At 43.7% G+C, this 17,642-nt stretch overlaps 1 protein-coding gene across 1 annotated transcript in view; it reads left to right on the top strand.

Annotated features, from left to right (window-relative positions):
* The window catches only part of LOC139226216 (ectonucleotide pyrophosphatase/phosphodiesterase family member 7-like), a 29,488-nt gene extending 15,503 nt beyond the window's left edge, over positions 1-13,985 (top strand). The window contains 3 exon segments of the mRNA XM_070856841.1: positions 11,046-11,280; positions 12,276-12,475; positions 13,890-13,985. Coding sequence (XP_070712942.1) covers positions 11,046-11,280; positions 12,276-12,475; positions 13,890-13,985 — 531 coding nt within the window.
* The last annotated feature ends 3,657 nt before the right edge of the window (positions 13,986-17,642 follow it).

Below are 17,642 nucleotides of genomic sequence, written 5' to 3'. Positions count from 1 at the left end.
GGTTGATCTATACTGCGGATACGACAACTAACGAAACATCAGAACAAGGGGTTCACAGCGTGAAACAAGCCGCTACCCCCACACACAGACAAAGGCAGGAGAGCAGGCCTTCAACAGCAGGCAGTGGTGCCAGAAGCCATCAAGGGCCACATGAACGGCCGTTCACACCTCATCAACCCACAATGCAAGCAATCAACTACAGACTGAGAGAAGCTCAAGAGAGATCAGCCAGACGCAGCTCATCCTTCGGAAACAATGGAAGCGGTCTGTGCTGGAGATGTGGGGGAAGGCACTCAACAAGGGGGTGTCGATTTCAGCGTGATGTTTGCAGAAACTGCACTATATAGAGCATCTGACTCACATGTGCAGAAAAACAGCAGCTCGGCTGGTATACGAATCGGAAGGGTCAGAAAGCGGACCAGAAGATGGCGGGGACAGTGCCCGGGACACCGAGGTACAGCGGGTCAACACGATCAATGTCCACTGTTCTTACAACAAGATGCCTCCAATAATGACGAGGGTCCTACTCAACGGGATACCCGTCAACATGGAACTGGACACGGGAGCTAGTCAATGTCTCATGAGCGTCCAATAATTTGAACAGCTGTGGCCGCACAAAAGCAACAGACGAAAACTCACAAGGATCGACACCAAACTAAGGACCTATACCAAAGAAATCGTCCCAGTCCTTGGCAGCGCCATGTTCTCAGTCACACACAAAGGGACGGTGAACCAACTTCCCCTGTGGATTGTCCCCAGAGATCTCCCAGCACTGCTGGGGAGAAGCTGGCTGGCAAAACTAAATTGGAAATGGGATGATGTTCACGCCATGTCGTCAGAGGAACGGACCTCCTGCTCAACAGTTCTAAGTCGTTTTGAACATCTCTTTCAGCCAGGTGTGAGCACCTTCATAGGGGCTAAAGTTAAAATCTACATCACAGAGGATGCCAGACCGGTCCATCACAAGGCTAGAGCTGTGCCTTATGTGATGAGGGAAAAGATTGAACACGAACTGTACCGGCTTCTGCGGGAAGGCATTATTTCACCCGTGGAATTTAGCGACTGGGCTAGTCCCATCGTCCCCGTCATGAAGCCTGATGGATCCGTATGAATCTGTGGGGATTACAAGTCTACCATAAATAGAGTCTCCCTACAGGACCAATACCCACTGCCCAGAGCGGAGGACATATTTGCCACATTGGCTGGAGGAAAACTTTTCTCGAAATTAGATCTCACATCTGCGTATATGACGCAAGAACTGACCGAAGAGTCTAAACTACTCACCACCATCAACACACATTGAGGCCTTTTTATGTACAATCGATGCTTATTCGGCATCAGGTCGGCAGCTGCTATATTCCAGCGCAACATGGAGAGTCTGCTCAAGTCCATCCCCGGGACGGTTGTGTTTCAAGATGACATACTCATCATGGGCAGGGACACCGACTCCCATCTCCGCAATTTGGAGGAAGTACTAAGTCGATTGGATCGGGTAGGCCTAAGAGTTAAGAAATCCAAGTGTCTGTTTCTCGCGCCCGAGGTTGAATTTTTGGGCAGAAGGATTGCCGCTGATGGAATCCGCCCAACAGAATCCAAAACCGAAGCAATTCGTCTGACACCCAGGCCCCAGAATGTTTCGGAACTGCGCGCCTTTCTCGGACTACTCAATTACTTTGGGAACTTTATGCAGAACTTGAGCACGCTGCTGGAGCCTCTCCACGTGCTACTCAGAAAGAGGTGCAATTGGTTTTGGGGGGACGCCCAAGAACGCGCCTTCAATAAGGCACGCAACCTTCTATGTTCCAAGAGTGTTTTAGCCTTTTTTGATCCAGGTAAAAAGCTAGTTCTTACATGTGATGCGTCAGCGTACGGGGTCGGGTGCGTTTTACAGCATGTCAATGATGCGGGTAAATTACAACCCATTGCTTATGCCTCCAGGTCATTTTCGCGGGCGGAGCGCGGGTACGTTATGGTTGAGAAGGAGGCGCTCGCGTGCTGTACAGTGTCAAAAAGATGCACCAATATCTTTTCGGGCCAAGTTCGCGTTAGAAACCGACCACAAACCCCTCACGTTCCTACTATCCGAGAGCAAGGCAATAAATGCCAATGCCTCGGCGCGCATTCAGCGGTGGGCACTCATGCTGGCGTCTTACGACTACACAATAAGGCACAGACAACTGTGCCGACGCGCTTAGCAGGCTACCCCTGGCGACCACGGAAGGGTCCGATGAACAGAACTGTGAGATGGTCATGGCAATCAATGCCTTTGAATCCACAGGTTCACCCATGACGGCTCGCCAAATCAGAGCCTGGACGACCAGCGACCCCACGTTATCCTACGTCAAAAGATGTGTTTTAACTGGGCAGAGGCTCGCAATGCCTGCCCCGAGGAGATCAAACCTTTCCATAGGCGCATGCATGAACTATCACTACAGGCAGACTGCCTGATGTGGGGCAATCGAGTCGTTATGCCCTTGCGAGGCAGAGAGGCGTTTGTCCGGGAGCTCTACCGCGAGCACCCGGGGATCGTTCTTATGGAGGCCATAGCCAGATCCCACGTCTGGTGGTCTGACATTGACGCGGACTTGGAGCTCTGCGTCCGTCGGTGCACCATTTGTGCCCAACTCAGTAATGCCCCCAGGGAGGCCCCCCTAAGCCCCTGGTCCTGGCCCACCAAACCGTGGTCGCGGGTGCATGTAGACTATGCGGGCCCATTCATGGGCAAAATGTTCCTCGTAGTCGTCGATTCATTTTCAAAGTGGATCGAGTGCACCATTTTAAACTCGGGCACCACCTCCACCACTGTGGGGAGCCTCAGAACCATGTTTGCAACGCACAGAATTCCTGACATATTGGTCAGTGATAAAGGTCCGTGCTTCACCAGCGCAGAATTTCAAGATTTCATAGTTGACCACGGCATAAATCACGTTAAGACGGCACCGTTCAAGCCGGCTTCCAATGGCCAGGCAGAGCGAGCAGTGCAAATCGTTAAACAAGGCATGCTAAAAATCCAAGGTCGCACGCTGCAGAGCCACCTGTCGCGACTGCTGCTGGCATACAGATCTCATCCGCATTTGTTGACTGGGGTTCCCCCCACGTAACCATAAAGACTAGGCTCTCGTTAATCCTCCCAGACATGCATGAAATTGTTGAGGCAAAGCGCCGGACGCTAACTGAGTACCATGACCGAAATTCGAGGGGAGGTGGAATGAGATAGGGGACAAAGTGTTTGTGCTAAACTATGGCAGGGGTCCCAAATGGCTTGCAGGGACAGTAACAGGCAAGGAAGGAAACAGGCTACTGGTTGTACAAATGGACAATGGCCAAACCTGCCGGAGGCATGTAGACCAAGTCAAAAGTAGATTTACCAACAACACTGCAGAACCAGAGGCAGACTACAATGTGGCACTCACACCACACCTGGTGGACAGACAGAGGGAACAACCTGAGGAAAGGGCAGTCTCAACAGACAGCCCAGGTAAGATACCAGCAATCATACTGAACGAAACAGACAGCCCAGGCGAGATACCAGCAATCACACCGAAAGAAAAACAGGCACCAAGGCAAACAACTGAACCACAACTAAGACACTCCACGCAAGAGCGTAGACCACCTGAGAGACTGAATCTATAAAGACAATAAGGCCTTGGGGGAGGGTGATGTCATGTATCTCACATTACTGTATATAACTGTATCTTACTATGCTATACATGACTGTAAGTGGATATGACCTGTAACAATAAGCATACTTTACCACCAGGGGTGCACTTGCAGGAGACACTGCATACCTGTCCCACACAGGTATATAAAGGCAGGTCTCAGGCAAGTGTGGCACTCGAGAGCTGTGAAATAAAGCTGCAGGTCCAGAGTGACCTTGACTTCAGCATGTGCCTCGTGTAAGTCTGTACTGCAGGGTCAGGACTTTACACTATGTTTCTTCATTATCAGGACAACAGTGATACTTCAGACAGGATGCTCAGAGTTATTATTGTTGTGAAAGTATCTTGAGGAAATGCATATTTCATAAGATGTGGATTGCAATGAAATGAGTGAGATGATGATTTCTCACTCTCTATTCTCCTAACACCTTGTTCTGATAGTGTTTAAGATGTAGCAGAAAAAGAGTACATATGACAGATATCAGGTTGAGAATATAAGTGAGAACCAGGCTGAATATAGAAAGCTCAGAGGGGAAGTGAAAAGGGAAATAAGAGGGGCAAAGAGACATTATGAGATTAGATTGTCAGCTAACATAATAGGGAATCCAAAAGTCTTCTATCGGTATATAAATAGTAAATGGGGCCAATTAGGGACCAAAATGGGAACCTACACATGGAGGCAGAGGGCATGACTGAGGTATTAAATGAGTACTTTGCATCTGTCTTTACCAAGGAAGAAGATGCTACCAAAGTCATAGTGAAAAAGGAGGTAGTTGCGATACTGGATAGGATAAAAATTGAGAAGGAGGAGGTACTAGAAAGACTGTCTATACTTAAAGTAGATATGTCACCAGGTCCGGATGGGATGCATCCGAGGATGTTGAGGGAAGTAAAGGAAATTGCAAAGGTACTAACCATCATCTTCTAATCCTCCTTGGATACGGGGCTGGTGCCAGAGGACTGGGGAATTGCAAATATTACATCCTTGTTCAAAAAAGGGTGTAAGGAAAAACGCAGCAACTACAGGCCAGTCAGTTTAACCTCGATAGTGGGGAAGCTTATGGAAGCGATAATCTGGGACAAAATTAACAGTCACCAAGACAAGTATGGGTTAATTAAGGAAAGCCAGCATGGATTTGTTGAAAGCAAATTGTGTTTAACTAATTTCCAATGGCAGCTGGTCATTATTCAGCCATTCACATCCTATCGAGACTAACCCTTTCCTAACTTCTGCCATTACCACTTCAATTCGGCCCATCGTCCCTTTTGTCTCTCTAATCTCTCCTCTCTTCCACCCTATCACAGACCTTCCCTTTTGTTCTTTCTTCCCCTCCCCCTTTCAGTGCTCCTTAAGAATCTGTCCTTTTTGAACATTCACCAGTTCTGACGAAGGGTCAACGACCCGAAATGTTAACTCTGTTTTTCTCTCCACAGATGCTGCCTGACCCGCTGAGATTTCCAGTGTTTTCTGTTTTTATTTCAGGTTTCAGAATCCGCAGTATTTTGCTTTTGTATTTGTGTTTAACTAACTTGATTGAGCTTTTTGATGAGGTAACAGAGAGGGTTGATGAGGACAAAGCGGTTGATGTGGATTTCCAAAACACATTTGATCAAGTGCTATATAATAGGCTTGCCAGCAAAGTTGAAGCCCAGGGAATAAAAGGGACAGTGGCAGCATTGATACGAAATTGACTAAGTGACAGGAAACAGAGAGTAGTGGTGAACGGTTGTTTTTCGGACTGGAGGAAGATATACAGTGGTGTTCCCCAGGAGTCGGTACTAGGACCACTGCTTTTCTTGATACCGTATATACTCGCGTATCATGCGACTTTTGAAGACCTAAATTGTAACCTAAATTTGGGGGGGTAGCATGATACGCGAGATACAAAATTTGCGGGTGTGAAGTGCTGGCCAAGATTAGGCTGTTAGGCAGTAAACACACGAATGCCCATTTTTCTTGCTTCTCGTAAAGCATAAAGTCTTATTTTAGATCGTGTTATAATATAACCATTTTCTTGATTTTCGGACACCCACTTTGATACTTTATCTTCTAAATGCGGCCAATGACATTTCGACCCGCGATTTGCGCATTTATAGGAAGGAGTTTCCTTCAATTTTTCTTTTTGTTTTCTCCAGTTTCGGACACAGCTTTCTCCGACACCAAACGGCTTTGCAGCTTTAACGTTGTTGCTTTGTTCCGCTTCGGCAACAACTTGCAGCTTAAATTTGGCAGTATATTTCTTCGCAGATCTTTTCTCCATAGTAGCTAAGGGTAGAATGTAAAAATATATTTGTCATAGTTTACTACCTTAGATGAGATTTGGAACGAAATACGGTAACTGTTTATTATCGTAATGAGAAACAGCAAAACAGCTGTTTCTCATTCGGTTGTTTACGGCGGAAGAGTCGTTTCATGATTCGGTTGTTAAGGTCTGTATTCGATCGTTGTTATGTGTTAGGGTACTTGTTACGTGTTGGGTACTTGTTAAACTTGTTTGAAAGCCTAGCCTAGTGTCATCTGGTATCTCAAAAAAGTGACTCGCATGATACACGAGATATATGATAAAATCATGTTTTGGGGACGAAAATTTAGGGGTCGCATGATACGTGAGATCGTATGATACGCGAGTATATACGGTATATATTAATAACTTAGACTTGGGTGTACAGGGCACAATTTCAAAATTTGTAGATGACACAAAACTTGGAAGTATAGTGAAAAGTGAGGAGGATAGTGATAGACTTCACAAAGACATAGACAGGCTGGTGGAATGGGCAGACACGTGGCAGATTAAATTTAACACAGGAAAGTGCAAAGTGACACATTTTGGTAGGAAGAACAAGGAGAGGCAATATAAATTAAAGGGTACAATTCTAAAGGGGATGCATGAACAGGGAGGCCTGGGGGTATATGTGCACAAATCGTTGAAGGTGACAGGGCAGGTTGAGAAAGCAGCTAAAAAACAGACAAGATCCTGGGCTTTATAAGTAGATGCATAGAGAACAAAATCAAGGCAGTTATGATGAACCTTTATAAAACACTGGTTCGGCCTCAACTGGAGTATTGAATCCAATTCTGGGCACTGCACTTTTGGAAGGATGTGAAGGCCTTAGAGAGGGTGCAGAAAAGATTTACAAGAATGGTTCCAGGGATGAGGGACCTCAGTTACGTGGATAGACTGGAGAAGCTGGGGTTGTTCTCCTTAGAGCAGAGAAGGCTGAGAGATTTTATAGAGGTATTCAAAACCATGAGGCATCTAGGTGGAGTAGATACTTCTCCAATTGACCGAAGGGACAAGAACCAGAGGACACAGATTTAAGATGATTGACAGAAGAACCAAAGGCGACATGAGGAAAAACTTTTTTACACAGTGAGTGGTTAGGATCTGGAATTCACTGCCTGAAAAGGTGGTGGAGGCAGATTCAATCGTGGCTTTCAAAAGGAAATTGGAAATGTACCTGAAGGAAAATAATTGCAGGGCTATGTGGAAAGGGCAGTCGGAGGAGGGATGGGTGGTGGGACTAGCTGAAGTGCTCTTGCAGAGAGCCGACACAGGCTCGATGGGCCGAATGGCCTCCTTCTGTGCTGTAACCATTCTATGATTCTATGATTCTAGGTGTAAAATGCCTTCCGTTCAGAATATAAAACTGGATTCAAATCTATCTATTTTCATTAATGAGCCATAGGATTTAAACTCCATAATTTGTGAGGTAATTGCCACTCATCATTACATGCCTAATTTCCACATTCAATCCCATTTGTCCAAGTGGAGATGATCCATACATGTTTGACCGACCGATCCTTCATACTCAAAGTGTGAAAGTTACAGACCTTAGAAATGTCCACAAACTGGTAATAAATGTGTAACTTCAAGTGTAACTCCCCAGTAATAAGCAACACCCGAATTGAACATTAGTGAAACATAAATCAGATTCTGCCAATATTTCACATAGGGAGCAGTTTTCCAAGTTTGCGATGTACACAATTCTCCAATATGAGTTTCTGGCAGGCATGGTTTCCTGCCCCCAGTGCATGCTCAGAAAGGCAGCTCCATGGAGTAATTCTGTTTCCTTGTTCAGAATACAAGTACAATGCAGATTCTATAATAACATGAGATTTCCAGGCCATAGGCTCAGTGTCCCGGAGGGGAGGGGCGACAGGATAGGGTTTTGCTGCAGTGCCATACTACCCCATGATAAAATAGCCTGCCAAAACTCATTGTCTACCACAACTTGGCCAAGGCACCAGAGGCCTGCAGATGTCCATGGAAATATAACTCAGCATGAGTCAGTGCTTTCAGGGCAGGAGAGGAACTGGTGGAAATAAAATTGGTGAAATGACTTTCACTAATTTTCCGATGTACGAGTAGTGAGATAACTGGTTATACAAATCCAGAACAGACCCTCGCCAAAGAAGTGATGAAATAACATAATTTTTGATCCATGAAATTTTCATCTAGTCATTAGTCGATCTGTCATTGCAACACAAGCCCTAGTGTAATCTTCAGGTGGAAAGGGGTTAAAGGCCAGGCAATATTTGCACCAAGGCACACAGGAGTAATTCTGTCCTCTTTGTAAAGCCATAGCTTCTGTCCTTATTTGATAAATTTCTATGGTCCCCACACTGGCAATGGAAATTGCAGATGCAAACTTGTCGGACTGTAATTACTCCCTCCTACCAGTGGTGGTGCTGCAGCACTGAAGAGTGAGTGTGTTACAATTTACAGAGGCAATTTCTACTATAAATATGAACATAGTAATTTATAGTGGAAAAAGATGACAGGAAGCGTGTGCAGGTGAAAGATTTTATTATACTATAATTCTGTGTTTAGACACTCCACTGCATTTTGCTACGTGGTTACAATTCACCAACTGCATGACAGTAAGCTGGTTACTTGCACTTCAATCATACACAAGTGAGCCATTGCTTTTTGAAATCCTGATGTTTGTATAAAAATGAGAAAATGATCATTAAGAAACTTTAGAAAATGGAATTCTTGAGGCCTCATTTGAGGTTGTGTGCCATCTGTTCCATCTAATACTCTTCCACTTTTAGATCCTGTACACGTGCAAAGACACAGGCAATTTATGGCCATGTTTGTGGAGTAGCGCAGCAGAGAGCCCTTAACCTGTTACTGTATGCCATGTGTGAGCTTCTTGCTCATCGCCGACTTGTACTCCTGAAATGGTTTGCCACATGCAATCAATCATATTAAAGCAGCCCTGATATCCTGTTTGCAGATTGTATGTTCGTGAGATTGTATTGTAATTACACAATAGCACTTGTGTTGCCTTATCTGCTGTGTTGATCCACAAAATTCAAGGGCAGCAATCCAGTAACACTGACACCTGTTAGAGTGGTGAGAATGTGCAACTCGCTACCACATGGACTATTTGAGGTGAATAGCATAGACGTTTTTAAGGCCATACTGGATAAGTACATGAGGGAGAAAGGACTAGAAGGATAAGCAGATATGGTGAGATGAAGTAGGGTGGGAGGAGGTGCGTGTGGAGCATAGACTAGTTCTGCTGAATGGCCTGTACATGTGCGGTAAATTCTCTGTAATTCTATGTTTAATCAATATCAAGCTCTCCTGTGCGCAATATATTACATTGGTTAAAAACAGAAACTATTGCCAACAAAATGTTTTACACATCAAACTAAACCACATTGTGCTCACTTATATGATCTAAAATTTGCCCATTAGTTTTGACTTCAATTGTGTCCATCATCAAATCAAAAAGGAATTAAAATGGTTCCGGAGGTCTGTTGCATAATTCCCCTTGTCATTAGAATCTACAACATGATCAGAAAAACACTCGGCTGGAACTGTAGTCTTTCCTCCTGCGAGTGAGCAGGGGCAGGACAAAGCTGCATTGAAACCACAAGGGATCCTTACTCTTGCCTCCTGAAAACAATTGTTTTTTTCTCCTGCCCCTAACAATTGTGCCAAAGGTTTCAACCCCATATTTGAATGAAACTTCTCCTTTAAAAACAAATTCAATATCAATATCCAAGTCAGAACTCCAGGCCAAAGCTTCTGGTGTAACAGAGTGGGTATAGTGTAGGCTGCCTGCGAATCTCCTCTGAGGGCAGTGCTCAATGATGTGCTCCTGGGACTGATGAGAAGCTCCACAGTCGTATGATGGGGATGCTTTAATCTTCCACCTATGGAGAAGGTGGCAGCATCCACCAATAGGGTATTGGTGAGGTCGCACCTGGAGTACTGCGTGCAGTTTTGGTCACCTTACTTAAGGAAGGATATACTAGCTTTGGAGGGGGTGCAGAGACGATTCACTAGGCTGATTCCGGAGATGAGGGGGTTACCTTATGATGATAGATTGAGTAGACTGGGTCTTTACTCGTTGGAGTTCAGAAGGATGAGGGGTGATCTTATAGAAACATTTAAAATAATGAAAGGGATAGACAAGATAGAGGCAGAGAGGTTATTTCCACTGGTCGGGGAGACTAGAACGAGGGGGCACAGCCTCAAAATACGGGGGAGCCAATTTAAAACCGAGTTGAGAAGGAATTTCTTCTCCCAGAGGGTTGTGAATCTGTGGAATTCTCTGCCCAAGGAAGCAATTGAGGCTAGCTCATTGAATGTATTCAAGTCACAGATATATAGATTTTTAACCAATAAGGGAATTAAGGGTTACAGGGAGCAGGTGGGTAAGTGGAGCTGAGTCCACGGCCAGATCAGCCATGATCTTGTTGAATGGCGGAGCAGGCTCGAGGGGCTAGATGGCCTACTCCTGTTCTTATGTTCTTATCTTATGTTCTTATGATGTTCTTCTTATGTTCTTATGACTGGTTCGGAGGCAGTTAATGGTTGTCCACTGTTTGTGAGGAAGGTTTGATCCTTCAGGTTGGTGCTGCAGGAATATAGGGCCTGCTTCCAATAACTCTTTAAGGTTAATTCTTTCATAGTTAAGCATTTTAGTTATTTTACATAGAGAACAGAAACACTAAAAAGCACAGTAATTATTCTGCAAATTTTAGACTCATTTGCATTTTTCAATATTGTAATTTTTTTATATAAGCCATGATGTTCCTTCCAACTCATAAAACTTCATATAGTTTTAGTCTGAGTCACCTGCTGTGATTCCATTTAGCTTAAAAGTCAACACATTTCCCTTCTGTGCTGCTAAACTTCTTTCTCTGGAATATTGATTTTATAATCTAATTACAAAATAAATGAGATTGTACCGTATTACTTCTTGAAACCTATCTGGGATTTAAGAGACACTGATAAACCACGTGAGCGTCATGGTTGCAGTTTATGGTATCTGAACTCCATGGCGAATGACATTCTCTCAACGTCCTCTCCTACACTCTACCTGAGGTGACATGTTGACATTTTTGTTCTCTTTTTCTTCCGTCAGAGAATCAAAGTCCAGTTTAACAAAGGTGAGCATGGGTTTGATAATGAGCATATGGACATGAAAATGATTTTTCGTGCATTTGGCCCAGATTTCAAGAAGAATTATTTGGCTGAGGCATTCGAAAGTGTGAACATTTATCCACTAATGTGTGAACTTCTGAGCATCCGGCCCGAGCCAAACAATGGAACATTGGAATATACCCAAGGAATGTTGATCTATCAGGGCAGCAACGATGGTAAGGGACAACTCCAAAACAACAAGTTCAGCATTACTCTTTTGATAATGAACATTACAGAACAATAAAATAAGGGCAGAAAACATAAATATTAGGATGATGTCAGTGTGGGGCACTATTGCATTCTGTGGATGAATTTAAAACACACATTTGTTTTGTGACTCAACTTGTTTAATACACCCCTCATTGTGTTGTATTTCTTACCTCTACTAGCAATTTGCATCACATTTTGCCCTAAATATTAAATCTTATCTGATTTTATTGATTTTGTTTATTTAGCCCTTCCTAAAATCTCACCTTCGCACAAGTCGCTTTCTGCAAATTCAGATATTCCACTTTTAATTCACTCAAATGAAGATCATTTTAAACAGTGTCAAAAGGTAGCATCCTGATAGATCTTGAGGATACTTTGCTGATCACATGTACAGTTATAACAACTTTGAGCAATCACTTCTTTTGTTTCTTATTATTTAACCAATTTATTATTCAATTTACTAATCCCTTCGTCCCCTACCCCGCAAAAAGATTTCACCAGTTCAAGTTTCTTGTAACTTTATCAAATGTTTTCTGAAAGATATTCATTATGCACAAACATGTATGAACAGTATATCTATGGATCTGAAGCACTGGCATCATGCATTAATTCCATTATGTCACATCAGAGAATTATAATAAATTTGTTTAGCATGACCTGCCTTTCATAAATCCGCAGTGACTTTGAAATATTGCATTTATTCCTGTTAAATGCCTTTTACATTCTTCCTTTATATATTTCTTCTATGGATATCAAACGAACAAGCTATTAAATTAGAACGTGTTTTTTATTCTTTTGCCACATACTTGTGTTCAATGAGGTGCACAAAATTCGTGCCACAATCATGCTACTTCTAGACTTATTTAATTCAATGCTTGTACCAGTATTCCAATGTGCTCTTGATGCCTTATGCATATTCAAGAACTTCAGTTCTTTTTAATATCCTGTTTTCTCTTTTCAGCCTCCGAGGATACAAGCACTAAATCAACATTATTTCAGGTGCTTGTGGGTTTAGCAGCAGTTGTTGGTTTTCTGGTCCTGGTTGCTCTTATTGTTGCAACTCATTCCTTATACGAACGAAGAAAGAGCGCCCGATCGTAAGTATCTCAATGTGCTTGCAAAAGAAAAACCAGGGATAGAGAATACGGCCTAGAAATTCGGGTGCGCCCCATTTGGGGGCGGTACCACTCGCGAAGCACGGGACTTTGCGCCAGGCACAGATATCTCGTCTCTGGTGATAAATTGGGTTAACCGCCCCCGAGAGGAAGTGGACCTTTCGGGAGTGGTAGCGGAGTGCACGGCTCAGGAGCGGGGTGCACGGCTCATCAGGGCTATACACTGGGCCGTGTAGCGCTGCCGCGTACGAGGGGCTCTTCCCTGAATTTAAGGCCTCAAGCTGCCTACTCCGCATAATAAGGGTCCTAGCTGGACCATAAGGGAGTGGGGGTGCAGAGTCATGCAGAGTACCAGGCTGATCGATCGCGGCATGGACCCCACGTCCCAATCAGCACTGCTGCGGAAAAGAAAAGTGGAGATTTTTTTTGAGGAGCAGCCGGCGCTACCTCTCCTTTAAATTTCGCCCTCCCACCATCCCCTGAAACTGTTATTGGCTGGTGCAGCTTCCGGGGCTGATGCCCAATTTAGAGTCCGGGTCGCTAACAGAGCACTGCACATGGTGATGACGTCACGATCTCCGGGTGCGGGAGATTGGTGCGCAATGTCATAACACCGTTGATAAACTCCTGCCGAATTCAGCAGGAGTTGTTAGCGGCACCGTGTCCGCTCGCAAAGTCATTTTGGCCGCTAATGGGAGGCGCAAATTACCCCAACTTCTCCCCCTACATTTTTAAATCAGAAAGCCACAAACAATATAGTTAGTAGTTTTAGCCCTTCTCTGAGGCCTTATGGTAAGGTAGCATAGTGGTTATGTTACTAGACTGGTAAGTCAGAGACATGAGTTCAAATCCCACCATAGCAACTGTGGAATTTAAATATATGTTTTTTTTAAAATAAATTTGGAATTAAAAAGATTGTCGGAAAACCCATCTCGTTCATCACCTGTCCTTATCTGGTCTAGCCTATAAGTGGTTGACTCTTAACTGTCCCCTCTGAAATGGCCTAACAAGCCACTCAGTTGTAACAAATCGCCACAACAAAGTCAGTCAGCACTGTGGGAGCACCTTCACCACAGGGACTGCAGCGGTTCCAGAAGGCTTCTCACCACCACCTGCTCGAGGGCATTTAGGGACGGGCAATAAATGCCAGCCTTGCCCGCGATGCCCACATCCCATAAATGAATTTTAAAAATATACTTTCATGACAACATTGGGCCCAAACAGCTCTTAACTGTTGTCCCCACAACACCGCTTGTCTTTCACCGATCCCTCCTCCAGATTGCTGCATCTCTCCAAAAGCACCATGACAAAAGAGAGCAGTTGATTCCCTCACACGAAAGTTCTGTGTGACTCACAACTTAGTAACTTACCAGCCGAGAGATCAAGTTAAATTCTCCGATGCTGTGTATCCCATTTACTTCATTTCCATTTGCTCAATGGAACAGATCTTTTGTTTTCAGAACTCATCTGCCAGAGTGACAGCTTCATTTGTGGGTTCACAGATCCCAAGTGGTGTCAATCAGCATATTCAGATAATTTCCAAACAATTGTGGTGAAAACAGTCCTCACGCTGAGTATAACCTGTTTTCATCTTCAGTACCACGCAGTAATTACTTCAGAATATTTGATTCATTAGCTCAGACTGTGATCTTCTGTTCTAAGATTAAAAGGCACCTTTTCCATGAAAAAGTGTTTGCTAAATTTTTTCTGGTTGAAAACACACAGCATAATGAGGTAGATGGCATTTAAATGCACTATGTCCTTTGCAAGTTACATTATGAGGATGAAAATGACAGATTTTTCTATTTCCGCGAATAAAATAGATTTGCCACACATTTTCATGTGAAGAGAATGCCTCTTTGTACTGCCTGCTACAGTTTCTCCTCTCATAGGGCAATTGAAATTTCCTTTGATGTTTGAGCTTTTTCTGTCGTGATAATCAGATCTTTGAACTTAAATTGTGTTTCAGTAAAGTGGTTAATGGCTGCTTCACATTTCATGCCAATCAAAAAAAAAATCCTATAGATGGAGGAGACAAAGACATAAAATAGTAGGTTTGAATTGCACAGTTTTGACTTGAGAACTGACAAAACACTAATAGTGATATGCACACTTTGACCAAATTGTGTGAAGATTACTTGCACTAAATAGTAGAATGAAATACTCATGATTACCAATCCCTTGCTTTTTACTGAGTGTTTTTTTTTAATGGATATTTTTGCTTGGTGTGAATGTCACATGCAGGAATTGAGTTGAAGTAGGACTCTGAGTGAGAGTTAGAATAATAATACATAACCGAGACTAATGATTGCATAGTTACTGATGTTCTGCCATCACTCAGCCTAACCAGGTCACGCTAGCCTCCAGCATCATTTAGCTGATAAGCACGTCATGTGTGCAGGAGCACGTACACTATCGGTAGATGCACAGCAACAGGCCATGTTTCGGAGGAAACTGGAACAATTAGTGTGCATCAGCCCTATTCACCCGCCAAATGAATATTGAATCTACTTACTATGATGTAGAGTCTACTTACTAAGTATGAGCCACTCTGCAGGGAAAGGATACAGGTACAGTTGTAGATGTATATAGAGCAGTTTTAATGTCATTTCTTTCCAGAACACTCCATCAGCTCTTACTGTTATAACAACAACAACTTGTATTTATACAATGCCTTTAATGTAGTATAATGTCCCAAGGTGCTATACAGGAGTATTATAAGATAAAAAAAACTTGACACCAAACCACATAAGGAGAAATTAGGGCAAATGACCAAAAGCTTGGTCAAAGAGGTAGGTTTTAATGAGCGCCTACAAGGAGGAGCGATAGAGAGGCGGAGAGATTTAGGGAGTTCCAGAGCTTAGGGCCCAGGCAGCTGAAGGCACGGCCACCAATGGTTGAGCGATTATAATCGGGGATGCTCAAGAGGGCAGAATTAGAGGAGCGGAGACATCTCAGAGGGTTGTGGGGCTGGAAGAGATTACAGAGATAGGGAGGTAATACTTGGCTTTGTTTCCGTAGATCAGAGCAGCCTGATCAAGTGCTATTCAGTTACTATAGATGAAGGGCTAGAAATTTGCCAATTTTGCGGCCGAGATTTTGGTGCTATTTCACCCTGAAAACCCGGTCAGCGGAAAATTCGGTGATGTTTTGCGGTGGCGGGTTTCAAATACCGCTAGAGAGAAGACCGCCGCCATGCAAGACTCGAAATATCACTTTTGCCAAAAATTTGGCTCTGTACGCACCCAGATTCTGCGCTCAGAATACCGACAGGGAAAAACCTGTTGTAGCAAGACCTGCAAAAAGGTAAGTTAAAGTTTTTATTTTTTAATTGTTTTGCAGCGATTAGATAGATAAGTGTCTTGTAACTGTTTCGTGAATTTTCTTTTTCCAATTAATTTTTGGGTGTTTTTCCGCCCTCCCTAGGCCCAACTCGCAGCGGTATCAGCCTCGGACTAAAGTTGGCGAGGATCGCGGTTTGCGCCACGATTTTTTACCGCTGTGCAAATTAAGGCCTGAATTTACAGCCTGATAGCAATAGCAATGTGATAACGGTAATTTTGACAAAAAAATACCGTTATTGCTGAGAACCGAATTTCTAGCCCCAACATTTTGCTTTAAATGAAAGCCACAACGGGTATAAATTCAGTGTAAAAATCGTAGACCAACACAAAGATTTATTCAGTTCTCCCACATTGATTCTTTAAAAAAAAATGACTCAGAGGTCCAACACCTAGATGTTTACTGGCAATAGTCTCTCTGCCAGTCCAATTTGCTGCCCTTCGATCAGTTCTCAGGTACCAGGGCCATGCATCAATTACATTCTGACATGGCTGCTCTACCTCTGCTGAACTACCCTCAGATCCCACTGCAACAGTGGTTCAGCACGGTAGTAGTGCTGTGCTGGCTGCAGTATAATCACAGCTCATGGAATATCTCAAGCTAGCTAAGCAGTTCCTTATGGAAGAGGAGAATCTGCCACAATGTGTATGTCAGTGCTTTGCATGGAAGTCAATAATCATGGCAGGAAACTATTAGGAATTGCAGAGAAATCCACATCATGGGTTACCCAACCTTTAAGTTGAAGCAGGATTACGGAGCAATAAGGGGCTATAAAAAACATTAAGAACATAAGAACATAAGAAATAGGAGGAGTAGGCCATACGGCCCCTCAAGCCTGCTCTGCTATTTAATACGAGCTTGGCTGATCCGATCATGGACTCAGGTCCACTTCCCTGCCCGCTCCCCATAACCCCTTATCAGTTAAAAAACTGTCTATTTCTGTCTTAAATTTATTCAATGTCCCAGCTTCTACAGCTCCCTGACGCAGCGAATTCCACAGATTTCTCCTCATCTCTGTTTTAAATGGGCAGCCCCTTATCCTAAGATTATGCCCTCTAGTTCTAGTCTCTCCCATCAGTGTAAACATCCTCTCTGCACCCACCTTGTCAAGCCCCCTCATAATCTTATACGTTTCGATAAGATCACCTCTCAATCTTCTGAATTCCAGTGAGTAGAGGCCCAACCTAATCAACCTTTCCTCATAGGTCAACCCCCTGATCTCCGGAATCCACCTTGTGAACCTTCTCTGAACTGCCTCCAAAGCAAGTATATCCTTTCTTAAATATGAAAACCAAAATTGCACGCAGTATTCCAGGTGTGGCCTCACCAATACCCTGTATAAGTGTAGCAAGACTCCCCTGCTTTTATACTCCATCCCCTTTGCAACAAAGGCCAAGATTCCCATTGGTCTTCCTAATCACTTGCTGTACCTGCATACTATCCTTTTATGTTTCATGCACAAGTACCCCCAGGTCCTGCTGTACTGCAGCACTTTGCAATCTTTCTCCATTTAACTTTGACTTTTTTCTGCCAAAGTGCATGACCTCACACTTTCCAACATTATACTATATCTGCCAAATTTTTGCCCACTTACTTAGCCTGTCTATGTCCTTTTGCAGAATTTCTGTGTCCTCCTCACACATTGCTTTTCCTCCCATTTTTGTATCGTCAGCAAACTTGGCTACGTTACATGCAGTCCCTTCTTCCAAGTCGTTAATATAGATTGTAAATAGTTGGGGTCCCAGCACTGATCCCTGCGGCACCCCACTAGTTACTGATTGCCAACCAGAGAATGAACCATTTATCCCGGCTCTCTGTTTTTTGTTCGTTAGCCAATCCGCCATCCATGCTAATATATTATCCCCAACCCT

Source organism: Pristiophorus japonicus, chromosome 16 (genome assembly GCF_044704955.1).
Source record: "Pristiophorus japonicus isolate sPriJap1 chromosome 16, sPriJap1.hap1, whole genome shotgun sequence".
Classification (NCBI taxonomy): domain Eukaryota; kingdom Metazoa; phylum Chordata; class Chondrichthyes; family Pristiophoridae; genus Pristiophorus; species Pristiophorus japonicus.
Note: the sequence above shows the minus strand (reverse complement) of the source record. Positions and strands in the feature narration are given on the sequence as shown.